The sequence below is a fragment of the Mytilus galloprovincialis genome, chromosome 1, assembly GCF_965363235.1.
Source record: "Mytilus galloprovincialis chromosome 1, xbMytGall1.hap1.1, whole genome shotgun sequence".
NCBI classification, from domain to species: domain Eukaryota; kingdom Metazoa; phylum Mollusca; class Bivalvia; order Mytilida; family Mytilidae; genus Mytilus; species Mytilus galloprovincialis.
This window is the reverse complement of record NC_134838.1, coordinates 16,163,548-16,191,070: the sequence shown is the minus strand read 5'-3', so window position 1 is coordinate 16,191,070 and position 27,523 is coordinate 16,163,548. Positions and strand designations below refer to the sequence as shown.

The 27,523-nt window shown below is 31.8% G+C and overlaps 1 protein-coding gene across 3 annotated transcripts in view; it reads right to left on the bottom strand.

Annotated features, from left to right (window-relative positions):
• Positions 1–27,523, bottom strand: part of LOC143067222 (dynein axonemal heavy chain 3-like) — a 133,847-nt gene that overhangs the window by 73,825 nt on the left and 32,499 nt on the right. For all 3 annotated transcript variants that reach the window (XM_076240331.1, XM_076240337.1, XM_076240342.1), the window contains exons 6-35: positions 23,730–23,888; positions 22,936–23,125; positions 22,121–22,259; positions 21,398–21,502; positions 20,806–20,936; positions 20,221–20,419; positions 19,575–19,781; positions 17,078–17,095; positions 16,010–16,263; positions 15,032–15,236; positions 14,704–14,907; positions 14,189–14,319; positions 13,535–13,730; positions 12,707–12,901; positions 11,920–12,108; positions 11,302–11,430; positions 10,590–10,790; positions 10,144–10,283; positions 8,720–8,810; positions 8,395–8,462; positions 7,149–7,377; positions 6,587–6,739; positions 5,604–5,742; positions 5,186–5,384; positions 4,548–4,656; positions 3,574–3,693; positions 2,890–3,060; positions 2,158–2,439; positions 1,471–1,635; positions 1,029–1,163 (exon numbers count right to left, since the gene is read on the bottom strand). In XM_076240331.1, the coding sequence (XP_076096446.1) occupies positions 1,029–1,163; positions 1,471–1,635; positions 2,158–2,439; positions 2,890–3,060; positions 3,574–3,693; positions 4,548–4,656; positions 5,186–5,384; positions 5,604–5,742; positions 6,587–6,739; positions 7,149–7,377; positions 8,395–8,462; positions 8,720–8,810; positions 10,144–10,283; positions 10,590–10,790; positions 11,302–11,430; positions 11,920–12,108; positions 12,707–12,901; positions 13,535–13,730; positions 14,189–14,319; positions 14,704–14,907; positions 15,032–15,236; positions 16,010–16,263; positions 17,078–17,095; positions 19,575–19,781; positions 20,221–20,419; positions 20,806–20,936; positions 21,398–21,502; positions 22,121–22,259; positions 22,936–23,125; positions 23,730–23,888 (4,853 nt within the window). The remainder of the gene's footprint in view (positions 1–1,028; positions 1,164–1,470; positions 1,636–2,157; positions 2,440–2,889; positions 3,061–3,573; positions 3,694–4,547; positions 4,657–5,185; positions 5,385–5,603; positions 5,743–6,586; positions 6,740–7,148; positions 7,378–8,394; positions 8,463–8,719; positions 8,811–10,143; positions 10,284–10,589; positions 10,791–11,301; positions 11,431–11,919; positions 12,109–12,706; positions 12,902–13,534; positions 13,731–14,188; positions 14,320–14,703; positions 14,908–15,031; positions 15,237–16,009; positions 16,264–17,077; positions 17,096–19,574; positions 19,782–20,220; positions 20,420–20,805; positions 20,937–21,397; positions 21,503–22,120; positions 22,260–22,935; positions 23,126–23,729; positions 23,889–27,523) is intronic.

Below are 27,523 nucleotides of genomic sequence, written 5' to 3'. Positions count from 1 at the left end.
CACAGGAGCTGATCGCACACAATGTCAATGTATAGAAAAAAATACAAATGATCAATGGTCAAAGTTTTTATTCCTGTTCTTCATCTTGATAGTTGCTGGAGGGTCTTCAATAATGAAAGAATCATAAATACCGTAAAACGAGGTCAATATGGTCCCTAGTGTCGACTTGAGCAGTACCAGTATTTAACGTATATATATTACTGCACTAATGACTGTCACTATATTTAAATCTAGTCATAAAAAATCTCAAGTCAGCACAATACAAACAAGAACAGACAGACAGATCCGGTATTAATGATTATGAGAATTAAGATTTTAGCTTTATCCTACATATCGGTCTTTTAATGTTTTGAATTTCCCTAAAACTTTAAAGTCTTAAATAACAATGAATCTATGTTTTTGCTTTGAGACCAGAATATTGTCGAAAAAATAGCTAAAAATGATTTGCGTTTCTATGTAAAAAAGAGTCCGGGAAACGCTCAGAATGCACGATTTTGCGTTATTTTTCTCAGAGCTTCTGGGGGCCTTAAGCCCCTCCAGACCCCTCGCCAAACATTTTTCGCCTCGCTATGCTCGGCGAATATATTTTGCCTCAGTATTAAAAGGGGCTAGTTACGGCCCTGTACTATAGGGTTTTACTGTGAGTATCATCCATCATTAACATTAATAACCTTGACCTCAGGTTTATAGTACCCGAACACTTAACAAAACCCTGATCCAAATAAAGAACAAATTCCAAAATTAATTTATCTTTTTTTACTACTTCTCTTATTTAACCCTACAACTAAAAGTTATTCTTCGAAACATAAACACTAATCTTGTGCCTATATATTTCATTTATACAGATAACAATTTGCATCATGCTTGAATTCAAGACCTTTCAAAAACTTGCTAGAAATTGTTGTCAGTCCTAGAATCTAGTCTACTAGGAGTAAATCCACATTTGTTCACACAGCAAATGAAATCTGCATGAAACAGTACAATTAAAAAGAGATTACAATTTTGTTATATTTACAAAGGTATCTTACCCTGTATTCGTCCATCTCTCCACTTTTTTGGAGGTCACCAAGGGATTCTGCTAACACTTTAAATGCACTAGTTTTTCCTCCTAATGGATCCCCAACTATCATCAAACCATGTCGCACCAATATCATATCATAAATCTGAAAGAAAGTTCACTTAATCATCTCTCATTAATCAAAGCTTTTGAAACTAAGGAATTATAAAGGATATACAAGGGTGAAGAAATATTATTGTGATATTTATGTTGTTGCTTGCATCTTTTCTTTTTCATTGATATTCAGCTGTTTTTTTTAAATAAGCTGCCAATGGTGGTATTAAGTATGACATAATACACATATCTAGATTAGATAGCTGATAGCATGCATACTTTAAATTTTAAAATCATAATAAGCAATTATTAAATCCTTTTAATAACTATTTAAAATCAAAGTTTTAATGTACTCTTACTTGAATAATTTTTTCTATAAACCATGGCACACTTTGTAACTTTCGTTTCTGGAGGTTATCTTTCAATCTAGCTTCCAAATGTCCATAGTCTATCTGAGGTAGTTCTACTTGAGGGAATAAGTCAGATATAATACCCTCAAACAATGGTATGTCATGGGATAAAAACTGCAAAAGAAATTAAAGTAAAAATAAACATTTTTCTATTAGTTTCTTACAGCCTTAAACAATGGCATGTGATAGGATAAAAATTTTACAAGATGTGTACGATAAAACAATTTTTATAGATTAGTTCATCCTGTAACAAATGCATCTCATTCATTTTAGTAAAGAACTATAGAATTTCTACAATTATAAATAATAAGAACATAATCTCATAAACAGAGTGAAACAAACTGTGAATGTAAACATAATTAATGTATGCCTTGTCATGCTGAGTATATATATAGTACCCCAATTCGTAATTCAAGGGTTGAAACCAGCAAAAATGTGTCTGAGAGATTAAAAAAAGTGCACACATTTTACAACTCTTCACTGTTGAGCTGCTGATTAAATATAAAGTCACTCTGTTTATTTATTTCTCTGAAAAGTGTGAGCAAAATGTTTGATGATCGACCGAACAGAAGCATAGGCAATGCATGCAATACAGCCCTGAATTTTAAATTATATCGAGAATGTACAAATATTTACCTTTGGAAGATTAACATCATTAATAGATTTGAGCACCAATACATCTTCCTGATGTTCAGGATATTTCAGTTTAAGATTTCCTGCCGCCGTCAATACGGACTTGACAGCTCTCATTCCGTAATCGTAGTGAGATTGGGAAGACAATTGTTCTGAACACAGTTTATATGTATCTACTATCTTTGTAGCCATGCTTCTAGCATCAACAAAACCCATAGAATATAAAGATATCTCGGCAATCATTGCGTAGTCCGGTATCATCATTGCTACAGTTCGGAATAACACCTGAAATAAAATTAATTTAGTGTCAGTTATTATTTATTTGTTCAAATAAATCTGTAATTAATCATTCAGAAATTTTAAGTTAATTAAACAGCTAAAATAAAATACCCTTCAACATTGTGAAAAATGTCTAAAATATCAAATTTACCACTACTCCAAAATACATACCTGTAAAGTTTATTAATTATCATGTATTTTTTTCTGTGATAATAATTTTAAACAATCTTTTGTTGCTTGTTTCAGTAAGTTTTTGTATAGAAAGATGTCTTTTTTCTATGTTATCTAGATCTGTACTTCAGAATTCTTTTTCTCTGAGTTTTTTGTTTTGTACTGTCTTTTTAACGTTTAAGTTCATGCAAATAAAAGCTGAACAAACGCTAACCGGTTTACAATATCAAATTATAAATGTTAACTTCATTTCTTTTTCATTAGTACATTATATGAATAAATTACTTTCAAATTATCTGGGAGTTCCGCTCTACCCGCATAACCAGGATTCATTGTAATAAAAATTGTACAAGTTCTATCCAATGAAATCTCCGTTCCCTCAAAAACAAACATCTTCACTTGTTCTGCTACAGCTCTCTGTATTGTCTGTACTTGTTGTGCTATCACTGATAACACCTGTAATATTAACAAAATTATTACATTATCAATTATATGATGGAATGCCTATGCTCTTGACCAATGGGAGACTCCAAGATAATCGGTTAGCAAAGAACTCAATCTAAAAAAGTTGGTATTTCCATTTTCACAATGCAATGTCAGAATGAAATTGTATACACAGTATTAATAAATATTTCTCATTTTCAATTTTTGAACTAAAAACAATGAGATATGATACATAAAACGGATACCATGAATTTTCTTACATATTGGACAGTGCAACACACGAGACAAATCAACAAATTGTCCAGTTTGCACGACTAAGTACTGGCACAGATTGTAGTAGGGTTTAGTGTATCAGACACTAACCTCCTGTTTTACATCATATAACATTTAATATAATTTGCTCTTCTGTATCCAATAGTAAACAGAGGTCTCAATGGTTAGGATTTTTCTCAATAATTTCAAAAAGTGATTTTCTATGGAAACTAAACAAATAATGTGCAGCTTTGTTTTAGTTCTACTCCTTACCTCCAGTTCAATCCTGTTGAACTCATCAAAGCATGCCCATGCACCAGATTGGGCTAGCCCTTTGAAAAACTTTCCCATGGCTTGATAATCTAAACCATCAGAACAGTTGAACACAACACACTGTAAAACAAATAATAAATGAATAATATACATAAATAGCTAACACTTGAAGCAAAACAATATTCTGAATGTATGCTATGACTGATAAAATTATCAACATTTTTTTCAGAAATAAACTTTTCTATGTAGGTGTAATACCACCAAATCATGGTACGTCACATCCGGTTGTATACGAAAGTAGGTCGAAAAAAATATTCCCTTGAATTTGACAGTTGTAGGTAATTAATTCTACATTTTATTGCAGTAAAACCATTTCTGTGTCATAAACATATGTTTTGGGTATTTCAAAACACCATTATTTTTTATTTGGGATTTCTATAGAAAATTTTGTAATCTTGAGGTTACATGGTGACTAAACCTTGTACACAGATAAAATAAGGGGAGAAATTTGATTGGTTAACTTCCAATGATGGTTATTTTCTTATATGCAATGAAATGTTATGTGAATTTTTTTCTATAGAACTGGACAGGATAAAACTTTACTCATGCCAAGTATTTCTTTATTTGAAATAAGGATAAATTCTGCACATTTTTTTGAAAAGTGCAAATTTAACAAAGACTAATAGGGGAAAATCAATGGTGGTATTACACCTGTAAAACATTCCTTTTGAAATTGCACCAGGTCATAATATCTGCAGTGTTTATGAACTTGTTATTTAAAAAGGGCTGGAATTTGGTTTTTGTTTTGTTTTATTGTGTCTTTAAGCATCCTTTGTTATCTATGGCGACTAGTTTTTGTTTTTAGATGAAGCCAATTGTTATTCCACTGATATTGAAGAAGAAAACAGAGGAGAATTCAAATAATATGTTTAAAACTATTACTCTTTTAGGTAGTAGCAATTATAAATACCCACCTGTTTAGCCACTGCTTTGGCCAAATCTTTTGACGTTTCTGTTTTACCAGTACCAGCTGGGCCTTCAGGAGCACCTCCTAAGTTCAGCAATAAAGCTCCCATCAAAGTTCTTAAAACATAATAAAAATATAATGTTATAAGTGATAAACAGAACATTTTATGCAAGAATTACCACAGTTTTAAAACGATCAGGCATCTTCTAAGCCTTAAAGGCAAATACAAATATCAAAATGTATAACTAAAAAAAAGAAAAGCAAAAAATAGTGCAGTGGATGAAATTGTTTTATAGGGACCATAGCAATTGATTAAAAAAAGTAGGTTCACATGTCTAAAAGCAACTTAAAATTTTTTCATCTTGTTACATTGAACTTTATAATCGGGGCCAAATATGGCCCTTACCAAACTTACTCCTTTGCTACAGTGTGCATTAATTAAGATAGTTACAACAAAGAATAATTCAATAACCTACTCAAAAGACGTACAGAATACATTCAGATATCTTACAGTAAAATCTTTCAACAAATTACATGGTATTGAATGCATGAATAATTAAAATATATCTGTAAATTGAAAACTGATCTTTAAAATCAAATGATTAATAAACCAAAGCATGAAAGTTCATTGTAAACAATTCCTACCTGTAACACCTGTCTGTGAGTGGAGTAATGACAAGACGTCCTGTATTCCCCAGGTATTCATAGGCGTAGGCCACACAGGTTGTTATCATCCTTACCATTACAGACTCCTCCTCAAAGTAGTATCTTAGCTGACTGATCCACGAGAAATCCTGGGGACCCCTGATCTCTTTTTCTTTTAAGTTATGAACAACATCCCTTGCTGTGAAATTCAACAAAATTTGTATTCACTCAAAGTTATGGTAATAATTGATACAAACAATTATTTAAATATGATTACAGTAATAATTCTACTCCTAAATAAAAAGAAATCTGTGTTTTATTTTGACTTCAATTTGCACTTACTTATTAAATTGTATGGTTAAAATTCACTGTAAATTTGTTTGAGAATAACTTAACAAATTTATAACAACAAACTTACCGTGGACATCAATAACAATTAGAGCACCAAGCGTTATTCTAGCCATAGATGTCAGCGAACCTCTGACAAGTTTAACTACTTCTTCTATCTGTTTGTTACTTTTTGCTAAGTATGGACCTAGGAAACCACCAGTGATTGCCTAAAAAGACAATTCTTAACATTTTTAGTCTAAATTTTAACAAACATTACTGAGTTATCCTTAAGCTCCACAAAATCTATACATAAATCCACTTTAACCGAGGCAATATAGAAAAGGTGTCCTGACAAAAAAGAGGTCTCTGAACACATTTGCTCCAAATGGAGTTTTCGTGAGAAGCCATATAAATTATGTGTATCAGCGGGGATAAATGTGAAAGCATTAAAATATAGTATATGCCAATACACATAATAACAGCGCCTGGTGATGTTCCTAGCCTGTTTACTCTGAACCGCTGGTTAACTGAACCGCCAGTTACCATGGTTACCATATATATATAAAAAGGGTGCAAACATTAATCCACCATTCTGCCACTGATGAAGGTCCCTTTTGGACTGAAACCAGTCAGGCTATGAACATCACCAGGCTCTCTTAATTATTATGTATTGGCATATACTAAAAATGTATATTTTTGTGCTTTCACTATAACCTAGTAATTACCATTATCTTGATTCCTAAAAACATCCAAAAAGCTCCAAATGGTTAGCTTTGTTGTATTAAAAGGATTCTCACTAGGCCACTTGTACAATAATCCAAGTTATAAACTTATAATAAAACAAAACATTAACCTATAATGAGAACTGTCTTATGGCAAATATTGATAAAATTTGACAGGATAGTACAACAAAATGCATATTCATTCATTGCCTGATTGAAATCTGATGTCCTTTGTATTTTACTACACATCTAAACAATTTGTCCTGGCCAATTTCATCTGTAAGAGTCACCTTTGACTTTCCTTGCATTCATCTAGCCATTAAATAAAGTTTGTTTTTGCTATTCATACCTGAGTAACCTCTGATGTCCAGTGTATTTGACTAGCCGCCAAAACAATTTGGCCAGGCCATTCTAACACCCATTCACAGCGTGGCTTTTTTGTATAGGCTTGTACAGCTTTAGCAGCCTCTACTCGTAAACTTAGCTTCATTACTTCTTCAACCTACAAAAAATTAAAATATGAAAATGGTGAATAAATGTCAATCAGCTGGTATTAAGATTTTATGATCATATCATAAAATTGAATCTGTGTAATTTTATTCATGAAAAGGAATTAAATGCCTTAAAAGGCAACAAATATCTAAGCAAATAGTTGCTCCACAAAAATATAAATAGGAGTTAACTAGCGGGATTATCAGGACAAGGACACATCATGCATGTACAAAGATGGGGGCCAATGGAAAGGATACCACAAAATGCTTCTTACTGTATACATGGACATCAAAAGTAAATTTGTATGAAATCCTTGGGATTCAATTTTCTCATATATTTACACATCTTTTGAGATGGAAAAAAGCAGAGTCAACCACGTTCAAATCTCCTCTCTGCATGGAACTATTATATATACTGACCTGTGATAACCATCTTTCCACTAAACCATTAGCATCAGCTGGTATTATAACCTTACAGAATTCAACTTTCTCTTTCTCAGCAGACTCCATAGCAATGATGACCTTGGCTTCAGTGAAGGACAGCTGGTAAATTCCTTCAAAACATTTCTTTAGATGTGGTTGTACACGGAGAGGATCTTTGGTCTCTGACAGTATCTCAAGCAGTTCATCATTAGACAAGAAGAAAAACCTATTCTCAGTAAAAAATATGTTACAATTTTTAAGCAATGAGGAAAACATTTCTAAGAATTACTGACAATCTACATTTTGTTTTTCGGATTGGTCATATTGTTTGGTTTCTGACTCATTGATAAGGAATCAATTGAGTATATTGCATATATCATTTGAAAGATCTCTACATAAGACAGGTTTATCACAACACTAAAAGATAATATCATTTTGGCATTAATTTATGCTTTTTTTTTTATATATAAATGATATGTTACTTATGTTTTAAAAAGGCACTAGCTACGAGATATATAAAAAATCAAAAGTTTGATTTTTTTTTTGTTCAATCATTAACAAAAGTAAAAAAGTGAAATAATAATTTACTATTATCAGCTAAAAAGGTTCAATTTTGTCAAATTAATCTAATAAACATTGATAAATTGGAGTTAACATGAATATGGATTTAATGAGGTCGAATTATTCACTTGCAAGTGAATAATTCGATCTTATTAAATCCATATTCATGTGAACTCCAATTTAACCCTGTAGAAGATAGAATAACGCATGCATTGTCCGTGTACGGGTATTTAAAGGAAAAGAATGTCATCATTGAAAGTGAAACAAAGGTAAATTATTTGATTAACTGATTCGATCCACACAAAATCTTTCTTATAAAGGTAAAAACGACGATAAACACAAATTCTTAATCTATAATACAAAATTTCACAGACCTATAAAAATCCAATTGCACGAGTTGCTTAATCTATTTATATCTGTGTGTATGTTTACATCGCTTATATGGTCAGAGGTCAACTCGATAGCTGCTTAGATGGCGTCTTGGCTAAATTTTAAACGAAACGAAGCAACATCTTATTGAGACCATGTCCTGTAAATTGTTTTTTTGATATTTTTGATAGTTTGAAAAAATGTTTTACATTGTTATAAATAAAATATAAGAATTTGAGTCAAATCGGTGAACATGAACTTGGCAGCTAGTGCCCATTTAAAGAAAGAGAGAACCCTTAAACTTATTACTTACCTTGGGAAAAACAGCCTTTTCTTTTCCAAATAATCATTCAATCCCTTTTGAATATCATCTAACATAGACTAGAAAAAAAGACAAAACATTCATAACCATGATATTTCAAAGAAAGACAAAACAGAATGCAAAGTTTTAGCAATTATTGCATAAACATCCATGCATCCTTTCCAGAACTTAGTTACTTTCCAACAATAACAGCTAGTACTTGGACTTTCTTATATACATGTATTACTTGTTGGACCCAGTGAAATTAAAGACTCAAGTAAATAAAGGAGAAAAGTAGTATCAAATGTTAGCAGGCTGTCCATGTTATCATTATTACCTCTGATCTTTGTAATTTTTCTAACATCTCATCTTGAGAAGTGACCACCAAAGCTCTGCAGTCCTTTACAGCATTCTCCATTATTGTTCTCCTGTAATTGAATAAGTTTCCATATTTCACCAAATGATGTTTCAAATAAAAATAAATTGTCAATTTTATACTGTTATCCCCATTCCAGAATAATTATCCAATTTTAATGTAAGATGTTAAAATTTTAATGTCATATGCTGTCTTTATTTAAAGCAAATTTACTAATGCATATCTACTGTAGAAATATTTACATGCTTGAAATGAAAACTGGAACTTTTTACCCTTTGCTTTGAAACTTATGATCAATGAGAAGGGTCTGCATTTCAGACCTTACATGTTTTAATGTCTATACTCTTTGACTTTATGTGGTGTAATCTTTATTTTTCTAAACTAGTAATTTCTGCATTTGTTTACTTCCATACACAATTGATTGTTCATTATTTTTGACTTGGTGGTAACTTCTTTCATATGGAAAAAGAACAGTATTATTTTTTAGCAATACTGTGGATTCATTTATTTTCGTGGGTATCAATTTTCGTGGATAGAGAAAAAAAGACGTTTCGTGGTATACGTAAATTCGTGGATCGCTGATTACAACAAAAAAAAATTAGATACGTAATTCGTGGATTTCTTTTTGATTTAGGAGATCATATAACATCCTTGGTTCGATCAATAATAAAAAAAAAAAAACAAACAAAAAAGAAGGAATTCATTGAAAAAGTTTTGATTGTCAAAATCCTCGCTTAATTGGTCCTTCTAGGTTAAAGTGTTCATTGATAACTTCGATTACAATAATGGGCAGAGACAACTAATTATTTGTTTGTTTTACAATTTATAAATTCTTGTCTGAATTCTATAAGGCATTCAAAACTTTATGATTGAAAGCTAATTTCCCTAATCACGATATAATAAACAGTGATATAAGTATAAGGTGTGAAAATAAATGTTCCTGTCATAAACAATATTACCTACGGGCAATATCCCCATACTTAATCCTATTGATTTTTAATCACAGGTAAACCAAACTATGACACGGTAATTAACAACTTGCAGTTATTTTCCATGAACAGTTTTAATCAATTTTAAAAAGTAAATTATCACTGATATTGATATATTTATTATAGATTTAATCAAAATATTTGTATCTTCTTTCAATAAAAATCAGGTGTTATGTTACAATGTTTATCGCTAGTCAACACTATACTAGAACTGCATAACATAACCGGAAATAAACATCCAACTCCATTCACATTTCTCGGGATTATTCTTCGTTGAATTCTTAAATTCGTGGTTCGCTGTGACCCACGAAACCCACGAAAATTGGTATATCACGAATAAAAATGAATCCACAGTACTACATTTAAAATCATTCTAAGCTTCTTTTTTTCACATACCAGTGTTCATCAACTTCTTCAAACATTTTCCCTTCTACAGGTATTTGATTTCTGATGTCCTGTGATCCAAATATAGGTTCCAGATACAACCAGGCAGCTTGTACCTTTAACCAGGAGTCCAATATATCCTTTATTCTATGCTAAAAATACAACAGAAAATTTAACAATTAAAACTCCGGTAAGGGATAATTGTCTCATGTACATTTCCGGTATTAATTATGTTTAATTTGAATTATAAGACAAAAAAGAGCTTCAGAATTGTTGTTTCAGTTGTATCCAACATTCTATACATTTTTTCAAAACTATAAGCCTTGGTTCCAATTTAATTCTGTGACTTATACACTTACTTACACAACAATATAACTTAACTATCAATGAGATTCTAGCATGGTCTATCTTTGACTTGAAACCAAAAAATCGTGTAGTACATGAAACTCATTACATACCAGTTTCAAATCCCATTCATTAATTTCTGTTTCAAATGGAGCAATGAATGGTGACCCTTTCATGGTGGTTGTCTTGACAATATGGTCATCCAGAAGAACTTGGATTTCATCTGGTGCTGACATGATGTTTATCCCTGTATCCTTGTATGGAACAAAGGCAAACAACATAGACTCCCAGTCGTCTTTCATCTTTTGTAAGGCCTAAAATATATTACAATAATTTATAGATTATATTTCAATGAAAGCTGTGCGTGATACTCATCAGTTTTTTTACAGGATAGAATACCATATTATGCATTCTGATGGGAAACTAAAATATTACACTGATAATATTTTTGATTTTTTAATTATTTTGAAAACGGTGAGGGGTTGGTTTACAAAAATAAAATTGTGTTTTGAAACTTTTATGCCTGTTTGTAGCATTTTCTGAGATTATTAGATTAAAAATCTCAAAATATTCCACTATTTACAACAATCGATATGATAAATGTACACAAAAAATTCCTTAATTTACACTAGACTGTGTTTACACATTTTTCTTATCTTTCTTGTATCCCATTTTTCATTTTCAATGGAAAATTTCAACCTGATATGAAGCTTAAATTTTACATTCTCTGGAAAAAGTTTTCATTGCCTCAGCATTTACATCATTCATTTAATGTATTCCATGGATTATTAAAAATATTCTTGTCATAAATAACCAATATTTTACCTTTTCCAATGCATATTCCTTGCTGGCCTGAGCACTGATAGCCTGTAACTGTTCTACATATTTGTCTAGACCTAATGCCAGTTCTTCTTCTAATGTAGTTTCTTCTGTAGGTGTCATATTAAACCCAACCTAAACAAAAATGCATCATAATAATAGCAAATAAAGTTTCATAACATCAAATCAAAACAAAACAAATTTTAAGTATTTCATAAAGAATTTCCAATTTATATTTCAAAAAGAATAAACTGAAAATATCTTAAATTGACTGTCAGTTTTTAATGTGGTAGACAAAATAACTGTTTTACAATAGTTATGAAGTTGACCTTTTTTTATATTTACTAGAAACTGAAAAAAGTTCACAAAAACTTCATGCTGATCAATGAACCATGAGGTCAAGATCAATTATCAACTTTAACATGAGTGTATTTTCCTGTACATTTCTGTTGTCACAATGCTGATAGTATTATATCACAGTAAAAGTTAATTGTTGAATGATGTTAGTTTCACTGATTGACCTTCAAGGTCAAACATGACTGACCTTCAAGGTCAAACAAAGTTACTCATTTATAAAAAAGAACTTGAAATTGGTCAACTTCCATTCCACAGTTATTAAAATACCTTTTCATTCATCATATCCCAATGTCTCTGTTTGATCCCAGGATTACAGATAGCATTGATCTTAGGCATGTTAATCCTGAAGTGCTCTAGAGAACTTTTAATGCTACGTGATGCTTGGAATGCTCCTTTAGTAGATGCTGTGTTGAACAGTTTGGTTAACTTGTATGAAGTCTTCCATAAGTTTTGTACCTAGAACAAATTAAATTTATATTAATAATACAGGTTAAAAAGAAGAAAATCACATGACTATATCTTTATACTGTAGTTTCTTTTCCCCCCTTGGTTTCATTTTTCATGCATTCAGGAGATTTGTGGGTGTGTATAATCTAGATTTAGTGGTTGTAACAAATTTTGCAAACAAGTCTGTAGTCAAGTTATATTTTTGATAAAATCTAAAGCCTTAAAAATAAGTAACCAAAACATAATATTGAATAAAACATATAACAAACATATATCATATTTAAGTCTATCAATATTACTATACACTTTAATATGATAAATTTACATAGCACTGATAAATTGTAGAACAGTACCAATCAAAATATACCCATCAGATGTCAACAAATCTGAAAACATCCTTATGTATAAAACTGTTTATATCTCATACAACAATTCTATGCTAGTTATGATTATATACTAAACAGAAATAAAATTCTTTTATGGATAATGTGTCAAAACTTTTTGGGTCAGTTTGATAAACGGTGTTGGTTTCACTGACTGTTATATATGTATAGTCTTCAGTATACATAAATTTTCCTCTGTAATTCATGGAGCATAGATAACATACCTCCTCTTCGACCTCCTCAGAATTGACTTTGATAACAGGTGATTTCATCCAAGTCTTGTGTTGTGCTCTGAATTTGACAGCCGTGGACCATAACTTCTCATATGGTTCTTTGGCTGCAGCTATTTCCTGGATCTCATTATAAGGTGTAATGGCATCAAACTCAAGTAACAACTCCTCTCTGTTTATCTTGGCTTTCTGTGTAGCAAGAAATCATTTATAAATTTCATTGGTTATAAAGTAAATATGACCAAATACTGGCTGTTTCAAAAGATTAAATTCAAATTCAATTAAAATATTGCTTTAAAAATTAGGTGCATCTGAATCTCTTTTGTGGATTTACTTTCAGCAGGAACACTCAAACCTCAAAAAAGCCATAAGTATAAATACCTGAATTCATTACAAGCTTTATGACAGAAACCAATGGTCAACTTTGCTTGTCCAACTTTCCCAGACCATCATCCCGGATGGCATCTATTACAAGACCTACCTATTGTATTTATTGTGAACTTGTTCTGGTCCTGAACATGCATGACATATTTGCCACTGGACGTTTAGCAACCAACAATCAATCAATCAACTTTGCTTGAGGTAGTAAGAATCTTATTTTCTATATAATTTCCTAATTATAAAAAAAGCAAGTTTTAAAATATTGAAATGTTATACGATGTAATTGTCTATATAAATAAGAAGATGTGGTATGAGTGCCAATGAGACAACTCTTCATCCATGTCACAATGTTTAAAAAGCTTACAATTATAGGTCAAAGTATGGCATTCAACACAGAGCCTTGGATCACAATGAACAGTAAGCTATAAAAGGCCAACAAACCTCCTCTGTGAATTCCTCAATATCTCTGCCGATTTGCTGTATTTCACCAAGGTATTTCTCATCCTCACTCATCTTATGTTTGACTGTGAATCCCTTGACCTTAGCTGCTGTTGAGTTCAATGATTCTTTAAATGCCTTCTTTCTGTCTTCTAGTCGTTTCTTGTAAATGTCACATGTCTTTTGCAGTTCATTGTCACTGGAAATATGATATTCAAACATTTTATCAGTCAAATTAATGCAACAGATTTTTGTTATCAAGTCTACTTACAAGGAAACAAATGTATTTTATCATAAATCTAAATTCATATTTCTGTCACAAAATGTCAGGTCAAGTGTTGTGAATAGAAATAGGGCCTTCTGGTCACATAAATGTTTAAAAGTACAATTATCTTACTAAGATTTAGAAATCAACCAATCAAATTACTGGATTTAGTTTTTGGAGCACAAATTTTGTACTCCCAGTTCTGTGTAAAGCTTTGAGACTAAGCCAGGTTCAATAATCAGTAATTTTATTGGCATCACTAAATATACAGGTTAATTAACCAATGCTTTCATTTTTAATACAATGAAAAATGGCAGGTATCTATGACAGTTTATGTGTACAAGACCATAATTTCTTTTTATAGATTGTAACTGCTACTAAATAAGACTTACCTATTGATAATAATTGGAGCTATTCTGTCAGCCCAACTGAAAGTGTTTGTATTGTGTCCAATGTCCTCTTTGGCTAATTCTGCATAATCTAAGAGGAACATGACATTGCCAACAGCTACTTCTTGTTTATCCTACAAATAGAAGACAAATCATTCTAAAATTTACACTTTTATGTTTTGACTGATTACACACAATCATTTTTCCTTAGTTGTTAAGATTATATACTGAAAATATTTTTATAGTCCTGTGCTGCATACTTTTCAAAATCTACATAGGGGATTTAAGTGCAAGAGAAACTTGAGCTTCTCTTTTATTGCCATAAATGCTTTTAAACTACTACTATATTGTTTGAATACTTATGCATGTGCTTAAATACACTTTTAGTTCAGATCCCTGTTTGGGGGGTGTTCAGTTCATAAAACAAAGAATTTCAAAATTCAGGTCAACACCTCACATTGGGGAAAAACTCCCATAAATCAGGATTAGTCTTATGTGTTTTAAGATTGCTGTCTCACCTTTAATTGTAAAAGTTCCCCACATTTAAGATTTTCTACATAGTTTTTCAGTCTGACTAGTTCCTCTGTGTTTTCAGGATGTACAGAAACCTTGGTCAGGATTGTGTTGTACTGCTCACAGATTCCTGTGTTAAATGTTCGACTTGTTTCCTTGATGTTGGTTACTAAGACGTCTGTTAGGAAATTCACTCGATCTATCAACCACTGTAAATCAAAAAACTTGTTTTAAAATATTTTGATTTCTAATATTATTATAAATGTGTTTTTGTATCATATGGTATTAGAGATATTATTAAAATCGTACAGAAATTCAGAGAAATGTGTTAACCTTGTTAATCTTTGTACAATCCAACAGAAATAAATGCATAGGTATCAAAACAGGAAGTGACGAGACTTGTGACTTTAATTTCTTCAGTTTTTCTATCTCTGACACGTATTCTCTCAACGACTTGTCTCTTTGAATGAACCTCTGTACTTTGGTTTTAGAATCATCTGACACTAAATGCAGGTACGGTTTGTATGTTTCCTTGTATCTAAAAATAAAGATTTACATTTGTACATGCCATATTCAGACAAGAATTGAGAAAGATCAAATAATTCATCTACCATATTATGTATTAAGTTTTGAATTCTGTAAACCCCCTAATTTTCACGAATGATTTATATTGTAACTTTTGCAAGCAGAAAAACAATGTGAATATGTAAAATTTAGATCTTTCCATCTTTAAATACTTCAAGTAAATTTGAAAATATGGAAATCAAATTGCTGCAAAGTTGAATAGAAAGGTTGAAATGTGAAATAATGTGTCAGTGAGAAATGCCAAATAACAGTCTTATATTCAATATTGTTTTTATCTTTACTGAGTTTTGTGGTTCACTTGAAGTTGTCAAGTTTAAGGGGTTGTTTGTTTGAATACCTGTAAAAAAAACTATTGCTTCAAGAATGTCTAAATTGAACATGTAATGCTTTTAGTTTTGATTGGTTGAAAATCTGCTGATATTTAGTGTTTCTTATCAATATTTGAAAGATTGTCTTGTTTTTTGTACTGTTTCTGTAAATTTCTTTTTTTTTTGGTTCATTAAGAGTTCTTCTTTCTCGTGTAGTGTCCTACAATGTTCCTTTTATGGTAATTTTTCAGGTTTTTATTTTATTTGTCATGGTTGAACCAACAACCAATGGGAAGCATCAACAATCAGGGTCCTTTGATTTTAAACATTAAATAAAGTGAGAGCATTATTTTATGGATTTAATAAAAGATGGTGCAACAATGTTATTTTTCAAATGGTTCTTTTACATTTTACTTACTTTTCTGGGCCAAAGCTATTTGCTGTTATCATTTTTTGTATCCTTTCTTTTGCAATATTGACTAATTCCTCGTCAACCCTGACAGTTCTAATATAACTTTCCTCCAGGTTCTCAGGAGTTTGGAACAATAAACTGTCTATACACGGTAACTTAGATACACTTATAACCATAGTGTCAATTATTAAACAGAAAAAGTCATAAATATCTGGGAAGGACGGCAGAAACTGTAATCCCACTTTAACTGTATCTTCTATCTGTAAATACAGTGTATAATGTCAAAGATAAAGTCAGATTACCTGTAGATGGTATTCAAATGTTTTAGTATAGCATTGATGGTATAGTATTGATAGTATATTCTAATGCAACGTGGCTTGTAACATTCATTTTAATGGGATAATGTAACCAATTTTCTTGGCATCAATTCACAATCTATGCTATGAAAATGTATGTCAAAAGCGCAGGCAACGTATGGCAGATTTTAAATGTATGATTTAACATTATTTTCTGACAGTTTATAGTATGGAGATAACAATATTGTATTTTAAGCTCTGACGACATCAAATTGGTGATTTGATGGTCACAAATACCCATACCCATTTACTGGCTCCGCTAACGTGTCACCAGTAAACTTATTTGTCACCATCAAATCACCAATTGATAACGTCGGAACTTGAAGTACAATATAGTTATTTCCTAATTATTGGCTTAAAAAAAGTATCATGAGACACATATGCAATTTACCGGTACTGACTCAGTATAGATCCAAAGGGGTCACCATGTGACTGCGCTAAACCTAAAACAATGTAAAAAATTACCATAGGTGCGATAAATTCCAAAAATGCAATCAGGATTCAAAATGTGACTTTTACCAAGCCTATCCTGTTACAACAAACAAATAAACATTACATCAATTCCCATCTCCCAGTTGGTGAGTGTCCACAAAGATAAGTGATAAATACAATCCACTTCCGTATCTTTTGTATTAAATTAACACTGATAGAATAGACTCCTTATTTTCTTTTATTCACACAAAAATCTTTTCCCCTGGTTACAACTTACCAAGCTTACCTTAACTACATCAAACTCCTAATATAAACAAATTAAATTATATTTTTCATTTATGGAGTAAGTAAGATATTTTATAGTGATTACAAAATCAATGAAAAAAGCCTTCAGAAACATTTTATCCAAATTTAATGTTTAACCATTTTAAACAGAAAAGCAAATATAGTTAAGGACATAAAGATATCAACAAGAGTGCACACACTGAAATGTCTCGCCTTCTTTACTAATCATTGATATTATGTTGATAATCCTAAATACAAAGCTTTATTACGACTGTCACATAAACTTAACATGAACCATGAAAATGAGGTCAAGGTCAGTTGAACCATATGCCAGGCAGACATGTACAGCTAACAATGCTTCCATACAACAAATATAGTTGACCTATTGCTTATAGTTTAAGAAAATAGACCAAAACACAAAAACTTAACACTGAGCAATGAACCGTGAAAACCAGGTCAAGGTCAAATAAAACCTGCACGACTGACATATAGATCATAAAATATTTCCCTACACCAAATATAGTTGACCTATGACATATAGTATTAGATAAAAAGACCAAAACTCAAAAACTTAACTTTGACCACTGAACCATGAAAATGAGGTCAAGGTCAGATGACATCTGCCCGCTAGACATGTACACCTTACAATCATTCCATACAACAAATATAGTAAACCTATTGCATAAAGTATGAGAAAAACAGACCAAAACACAAAAACTTAACTATAACCAATGAACCATGAAAATGAGGCCAAGGTCAGATGAAATCCGCTCCCTAGACATGTACACCTTACAATCATTCCATACAACAAATATAGTAAACCTATTGCATAAAGTATGAGAAAAACAGACCAAAACACAAAAACTTAACTATAACCACTGAACCATGAAAATGAGGTCAAGGTCAGATGACACCTGCCAGTTGGACATGTACACCTTACAGTCCTTCCATACACCGAATATACTAGACCTATTGCTTATAGTATCTGAGATATGGACTTGACCACCAAAACTTAACCTTGTTCACTGATCCATGAAATAAGGTCGAGGTCAAGTGAAAACTGTCTGACGGGCATGAGGACCTTGCAAGGTACGCACATACTAAATATAGTTATCCTATTACTTACAGTAAGAGAGAATTTAACATTACAAAAAATCTGAACTTTTTTTTCAAGTGGTCACTGAACCATGAAAATGAGGTCAAGGACAATGGACCTGTGACTGACGGAAACTTCGTAACGTGAGGCATCTATATACAAAATATGAAGCATCCAGGTCTTCCACCTTCTAAAATATATCGCTTTTAAGAAGTGAGCTAACACCGCCGACGCCGCCGCCGTAGCTGCCGCCGCCGTAGCCGCCGCCGGATCACTATCCCTATGTCGAGCTTTCTGCAACAAAAGTTGCAGGCTCGACAAAAACCAAAATAAAGTTATTTAAACCAGAAAGCAAGTATTTTTGCCACTAATTTTGGAAGCATAAATGGTCTACCATTAAATTTCTTTTAAGAAACACAACTATAAACAAGAGCTGTCAAAATGACAGTAAACCGGATTCTTTAACATTTATTTGTGTTCTGGCATTTATCAATATTACAAGGACCAAAACTCCTAATAGGTAAAATTTATGATTATCAATATCAAACTTGACTTCCATGTTGTCAACAATAACAACATATAAACTAGATAGAAAATGACCCTCTAGCAGGACAAACTGTGTGCCCTTAATGCATAAAGTAAGAAAAAATTACTAAGTCCACCTACCTAGGATTTTGAAAATATCTAAAACTTTCAAGAACCGTAACTCCTGAACGGTAAAAGTCAAAATCATCATTATTGAACTTGACCTCCATTTTGTTGTCAGTAACAACATATTAAAATTTTAAAAGGTTTGGTTGAACGGTTCATGAGTAAATGCACGGACACAACATTTTTTAAACTTTCAAGAACCGTAACTCCTGAACGGTAAAAGTCAAAATCGTCATTATTGAACTTGGCCTCCATTTTGTTGTCAGTAACAACATATTAAAATTTTAAAAGGTTTGGTTGACTGGTTCATGAGTAAATGCACGGACACGACATTTGGTTGCCGCCCGCCCGCCCACCCGCCCGCCGTACATCCCCAAATCAATAACCGACATTTTTGACACAAAAATCCGGTTAAAAATAATAATCAAACACTGTTATAATTTGAAACAAGCAGACATAATTGAAGAGACAAACTTAATACCGATTTTCACTTTTAAACTGAAATGAAATACCCGGTATGTTTGAGCAAAAGAGCACACAAAACATTTAATGGACTATCATAAGTGATCATTCTGAAATGGAACTAACCCATTTTATTTACTTCACAATTTCTTTTTTAATAAAGCTAGGGTGAGGAGCACAAATTTGATGAAAACTTGACTTTATAGCTTATCAGTTTGTATATATAATCCAGTTTATCTTCTATTAACAATTTGATCAAAATACAGAAATAACCTTCACTTGAACCTACCATAAAGAAATGAACAACATGTGGTTTTAAGGGCAGTCCAAGATCTTTCATTATATTGTAGGCTCCCTCATAGCTATTTCCTGTGAAATATTCTTCCACCAGGTCTACTAGATCATAGATTGACTTCTCCACACAACTCCTGAGTAAGTTGGACATTAGAGATGACACACTCTCAAAGAAATGTTCCATCTTTTCTGTTCTCAGTTCCTGCAAATACAAATAAAGTTTTCTAAAAAAAATACCTAGATTTTCAAATATATACATCCTCTTCAAAAGAGGCTTAAGTTTAATTTAAGGTTTTCTTAAACAATAGCAATCTAATGTACCAGGGTAATAACATTTTAGACAGACAGAAAATTTAAACTGACATACAGTGCCAGCATTTTATTGTCTTGCTTAGTTTATTTGTTTGTATTACATCTTCTAAAAAATTTCAAACACTGTAACTAAAATTGGTAAATCTTTTAAATTTTCGTTAGAAAAACACTTCATTATAAATTCATTAAAAAAAATCTATAAATTGAGTAAGAAGAGTAAATTTTCAATAAAATGTTTAATTAAAGGGAGTTAATTTAACTTGGTTTTCAAGTTATCTTTATTTTAAACAACTAATATGAACTTTTATCCACACAAAATGACATCTGACCTGATTGTCTTGTGGCATCCATTCTTCAATGGAATCTCTGAGAGTATCTATGGTATCACAGCATTCCCTTAGCCACTCCTCCTCTAACCTCATAGCACCATGCTCACTTGATGTCTTCACATGTTTATAAAATACCTCCATGGTAACAGGCATTTTCTTTCTCAAATCCGGAATATTTATTAATCTAAAGTCACCATATCTGAAACAAAGAATTCATTTTTAATTAATGTATATCTAGTCAGATCAGTTGTTTTTCGTACGTCATATGGAATTGTAATATGCAGACTTAAACATTTGCAATTCTAATGTCACAATGGCAATGCAATCTTAACAGCACAAAAATCCACGAGACAAGGATGATATTTATTTGTTTTAAAAAGTTTGCATGCTCTGATGTATTTACAATGTTTTTTTTTCAGTTTTTCTAACACAAAATTTGTAATTGGGTTAATAATTAAACATGCCTGAACCCTTCTTTGAAATGTGGACAGACATTCATGATGACTTTTCTATTGTTGTTTTTGTTGGTTTGTTGGGTTTCTATTTCAAAAATATATTCCCCTAGTCTTATTTACCCATACATACTTTGTTTCAAAGTCGTACAGTATGGTGTACATGACAGGATGTGTGATATATACGTCTGTCGTCATAAACTCTCTCATCTCATTCACCATGTTATGCCAAGGGTATCTATGTCTTCCTGCTGAATTTGACTTCTAAAAATACAATAGAATATGTCATGTAACATGAACGCCTTAAGGATTATTCAGGTTATTGGTATTGGCATGAATGGTAATTATAAATAATATTTTTCTTCTTATTTTCCAATAAGATCCAACATTTCTGTTCAATATCAAATTTCTGAAAGAACCATGCATATAATTAAATTCTATACATAGACCAACTAAGTGCTACTCATGTTCAGAATGTCCGTCTGTCCTATATCTGTTTCACTACTAACTGAAGCAGTGATTTTACCAACCCTCTTTTTTTATCACAATGGAAAACTTGCCCAATTTTTCAAGCTTGTTTTACAAGAAAGAATAATCTGTCAATAGTTACTTCAATCTAGTTCTAGTGAAATTTTAGAATGTTAACTTTATAAACAACATATACCAAGTAACAGCAATAAATTACGTGACCAAATATTCAAAATGTATGATTTATGTTGACATACCTTACATGGAACAGGAACACCCAACCTCTCTTGTTCATCTTCATCCTGTAGAATGTAGTCCAGCATTCCTTTCTTTATTGCATATTTTCTATCATTTTTCATTTCCTATTATAAACACAATTCATATGTAAAGGGTCATGATTATTGGCAACAGTTTTTGAACACTTGTATATTCAGTGAACTCTCATTATCTCAAACAGACAAAATTTAATTAAATTGTAGGAATAGATCAAATATAAGCATAAAGGGCCAGAAAAAAAACTAAAATAAAGTGGCTTTCTTTCTCTTGTCAGAGGCCATGTAGAAAATTGAATAAAAACTTCAAAAGGGAGATAAGTCATGCTAACTTTGGCTAATATTTTTGAACAAGTTAAGAATAACAAAGGAGTTAGACAATATGTATTTCATTTTACTTATGGTTTACAAATATATTACAGGTTATTAAAGCATGAGGCATATTATCAAGCCATGAGACAGTTTCACTTTATTATAATGTGATATATTTCAGTAAATAATCTACCAGTAAATTAAGATATCAAGTCAGAGCTCAAATCAAATTATTCTAATTGATAAACTGCATTCTTTTAAATTTATTCTCTGGTAGAAATTAACTATATATATATTTTTTGTTTCAAGGAGAAGCACTTTTCATTGTCTAGAAAAATTTAAGGGGCATTGTGCTACTATAAAAGTATCATTTCTTTACTTTGTTATACAACTTACAATTATAAAGTCTCTAGAAGCCTCAGGATTCTCTCTCCGCAATGATTGAGGAACAAATTTGAAAATGCCTTCTAATGTTTCTCTCTCCAATAGAGAAACCATATCATTGTCTATGGAGTCGTCTATCAGTTGGTAGTACCTAAAATTACATTGAACATCATAAAGATAAAAATAGGTAAAACATTTTTTTTTCATTCAAACAAAAAAAAGACAGATTTCTTTGTTTTTGTATATATTGCTTTTGGTTGTGATTATCAGAATATCTTTTGGCCTTTGTTGTTCTTAAAATTGAGAATGGAAAATGTATGTTTTTTAATTTTGGTTCATTTATTTGTTTTGGAGTTTAATATGACATCCATTTTTGTCCATAGTATACATGTTAACTTATAGGGGCCAGCTGAGGAGCACCTCCAGTGCAGAGTTTTCTCTCTCAGTTGAAGACCCATTATTGGCTTTAGGTTGTTATCTTCAGTTTAGTCAGATGTTGTTTCTTTGGCATATTTCGTATTTCCATTCTCATTTCTACTTTTTTCATCATTTTTATCAGATACTACAGCCTTGGCATTTGTACATAATGAGTAAACACCTGTCTTCTTTATTCTGCCTTATTCCGTACATATGACAATAAACTGTCTAAAATTGTTTTGTTTTAATGTCAAGATACTTTAAAAATTGTCTGGAACTATAAGATATTTGAAATTAAGGTAAAAACAAACAATCATCAAGAAATCACTACCAAATCCACAGTATATAACATGATCCTTAAATTATATGGTTTTATGTCACAAGGTTACTAAAATATGCAAATGTTCTACCTTTGTCTATCCTCCTCATTAGGAGTAGGTGGTCTAGAAAGGCCATGTGTTGAGAAGTAGAATGGTGGAAACTCTACATTCAGTATATCTTTGCTGTAGTCATCATGTAAATCATAGAAATCATTCTTCGTGTCAACTGTCTCTTCTTCATTTTCTTCTGGTTGCTCCTCCTTCTTTTCTTCATGGTCACCTGTAAAAATCAAAATTATGATATTATAAACAAGAATGTGTCCCAAGTACAGGGATGCCCCATCTGTATTATCATTTTCTATATATGTTCAGTGGACTGTGAAAATGGGGTAAAAACTCTAAAATAAAATTAGAAAGATCATATCATAAGGAACATGTATACTAAGTTTCAAGTTGATTGGACTTCAACTTCATCAAAAACTACCTCGACTAAAAACTTTAACAAAAACTTTAACCTGAAGCGGGTCGAATGGACAGATGAAAAGGACACACAGACCAGAAAACATAATGCCCATAAATGGGGCGTAAAAAAAATTCCAACACTGGTTAATTGTACAATATAGTAAGTTATAATCTCTAATTAAGACTATAAAATGTTCTAATAGGAAAATCTTTTCTTTTTTTTGCAGGTGCTGATCCAAGATATAAGTTTAGTTGGCACCGATGGAAAATTTTTGTTCAGGAAATTAACCAAGGAGTTCTGCATTAAATGCTATTTGTCATTTTGAGAATTACTGCAGATAGTTTTCACTCAAACCATAGTGTTGATAGCCAGATCAGTGCATTGGATGTGCAAAATTTTCCCTTCTAAGAACAATATTTACCATGCTCTGAAGGTCTCTCTGAGATGGTGTCCATGTCTGGTATATAGAAAGCTGAAGGTGGTTTACCACTGTCCGCACTACTAACATGACTGTACACAGCTGATTTGGCCAAGTCATCATACCCATTATGTCCAATAGAGTAGTCCCCATTACTGATACCTGAAATAAAAAATATATTTGAGTACTGTAATTGATAGTTCTGTGAAGCCCCAAAAGCAGGATACTGTCAAAATCTTCAAGAGAACCTGATGTTAAGATATGGTATCCCATCCAGAACACTTAATATCACTGACTTGTGAAGCAGAAGTTGGTTATACATGTACTACAAGATAAAATTGAGAATGGTAATGGGGAATGTGTCAAAGAGACAACAACCCGACCATAGAGCAGATAACAGCAGAGCATCTAATATCACTGATATGTGAAACAGGACAACATTCCAAGATGACGGGTCAGTTGAAGCCATTGGCTTTTTTAATGACCTGAAGATAAATGTATAAAGGTATAAAGATATAAAGGTAAAAAGGTATAAAGGAGATGGTCTTACTACAAGTGCATATAATACCACACAGATTTGGATACATTTAAAGAGTACCTAATATCATCAAAATGATAAGTAGGATATGGCTACAATTCTATAGCACCTGATATCACTGACATGTGAAGTAGGATATGGCTACAATTCTATAGCACCTGATATCACTGACATGTGAAGTAGGATATGGCTACAATTCTATAGCACCTGATATCACTGACATGTGAAGTAGGATATGGCTACAATTCTATAGCACCTCATATCACTGACATGTGAAGTAGGATATGGCTACAATTCAATAGCACCTGATATCACTGACATGTGAAGTAGGATATGGCTACAATTCTATAGCACCTGATATCACTGACATGTGAAGTAGGATATGGCTACAATTCTATAGCACCTGATATCTCTGACATGTGAAGTAGGATATGGCTACAATTCTATAGCACCTGATATCACTGACATGTGAAGTAGGATATGGCTACAATTCTATAGCACCTGATATCACTGACATGTGAAGTAGGATATGGCTACAATTCTATAGCACCTGATATCACTGACATGTGAAGTAGGATATGGTTACAATTCTATAGCACCTGATATCACTGACATGTGAAGTAGGATATGGCTACAATTCTATAACACCTGATATCACTGACATGTGAAGTAGGATATGGCTACAATTCTATAGCACCTGATATCACTGACATGTGAAGTAGGATATGGCTACAATTCTATAGCACCTGATATCACTGACATGTGAAGTAGGATATGGCTACAATTCTATAGCACCTGATATCACTGACATGTGAAATAGGATATGGCTACAATTCTATAGCACCTGATATCACTGACATGTGAAGTAGGATATGGCTACAATTCTATAGCACCTGATATCACTGACATGTAAAACAGGATAGGTTACCCTTCAATGGCACCTTATATTAATTGGGTTTTTTTCTGGGAGTAAAGGTATAAATCCTCAAAAGTGTCTTACTTGCTCATGTGAGTTGGTTATCTACAATCAGATTTTGATTTCATTATACATGTATAAATAAAGTATATTTTGTTTCGCTTCAACTACTTGCTACTTTGTTCAAGTGTTATTTTAATACATTTAATGTGTTAATACTTTGATGAACTTGTCTCTGAATTAACAAGTAATCCCATATAATACTGTTATAGTCAATCACCTAAATCTGTACAAATATTTTAAAGTTCATTAAATCCATTTAGCCTAATACCACCAAATATAATTCATTTATTGTGTGAAATTTAAAAAGACAATCGGTACTTTCATGTTTAATGCCTCACAGTTTATTTTGGATGCATTCCAGTTTAATATGTAATATAAATATGTATTGAGGATATTATTTATTCCAATCTTTTCATTGACCTTTATCATACTTTCCTTTGGCATTTTTAAGCTAAATAATGAACCTGCATATTTATCCATAAACTAGTTGAATGCATGTCCAACTTTTTTATATTCTACCCCGAACTAGAACAATGAGGATCTTCTATGGTTGGTTTTTAGCTTGACCTATCAATAATCTTCTATTACATGTACATGTTTTCTTTTAGTATATCATTTCATTCGTATATGTGTAATTACACCAAATCATAGTAAGTCACATCTGGTTGCATACAAAAAAGATTAGAAAAAAATAATCCTTGAATTTGACAGTTGAAATTTCCTACATTTCAAAGGAGTCAAAAAAATCAGTGTCATAGACATATATCTTGAGTGTTTCAAAGCACCATTTATTTTTGTTTGGTGTTTCTATATTATATTTTGGAAGCTTGAGGTTTCATGATTACTAAACCTTGTACACAGGTTAAAATATGGCAGAAATTTGAATGGTTAACTTCCCAAGTATTATGGTTATTTTCTTATATGCAATGAAACATTGCGTGAAATTTTTTCCATAGTACTGGACAGGATAAAACCTTACTCATGCTAAGTATTTTTTTTATTTGAAACAAAAATAAATTCTGCACAATTCTTTGAAAAGTGCAATTTTACAATACTAATAGGGAAAATCAATGGTGGTATTACACCTATAGATCAAACACTATATTACCTGTAAGTATATTACCAATCACCTATTCCTGATAGATTTTGACAGAAATTGCACATAATTACATGTTCTAGGTATATTACTACCATTTAAATTATTTACTTGGTAATCTTGAGAAGGAAAATTACTATTTTCACACGAATATGATATTTGTTTACTAATGATTATTTCAAGCTGAAATGAAATAATTCAAAAGCTATTACTCAACATTTCTAAAAATACCCCAAATGTAAAAATAAATAAGTTCCAACAAATAAAGTGTTAATGACTATTTTTGAAGCAATTTATATAACTTTAATGTGATTCTGATTCATATTAATGAAATGCAGATTAGCTTGAGACATATTTTTACCCTATGAATGTGTCTTCCTGTTGCCACTAATGACTTGGAGGTCCCATACCCACCCAAGAAAGTTAACATAGAGGTATTAGAAGTAGAGTTTGTCTTGACACTAATGACTTGGAGGTCCCACACCCACCCAAGAAAATAAAGTTAACATAGAAGTATTAGAAGTACAGTTTGTAGCTTACAATGGTAGTAAGTCATTACCAATTCAATCAATACACTCTAATGAACAGCTTACAATCGTAGTAAGTCGTTACCAATTCAATCAATACACTCTAATGAATCTTGGATTGTTGACTCCCAGTTTCCAACATTTATACTTTCAGTTGAAAATATACTTATATAAAAACGAAGATGTGGTATGATTGCCAAATGAGACAACTATCCACAAAAAACCAAAATGACACAGACATTAACAACTATAGGTCACCGTACAGCCTTCAACAATGAGCAAAGCCCATACCGCATAGTCAGCTATAAAAGGCCCAGATAAGACAATGTAAAACAATTCTAATGAGAAAACTAACGGCCTTATTTATGTAAAAAAATGAACGAAAAACAAATATTTAACACATAAACAAACTACAACCACTGAATTACAGGCTCCTGACTTGGGACAGGCACATACATAAATAATGTGGCGGGGTTAAACATGTTATGACTTTAAAAATATTTGCAGGATTATCTTGCTGCGCTGAAACCCCATTTGTGGCTGTTATCAGCTCTTTGGTCAAGCTGTTGTCTTTTTGGCATATTCCCCATTACCATTCTCAATTTTATTTCAAATTTAGTTATAAAATTTATAGAAAGAATTGACATAACAATTTGT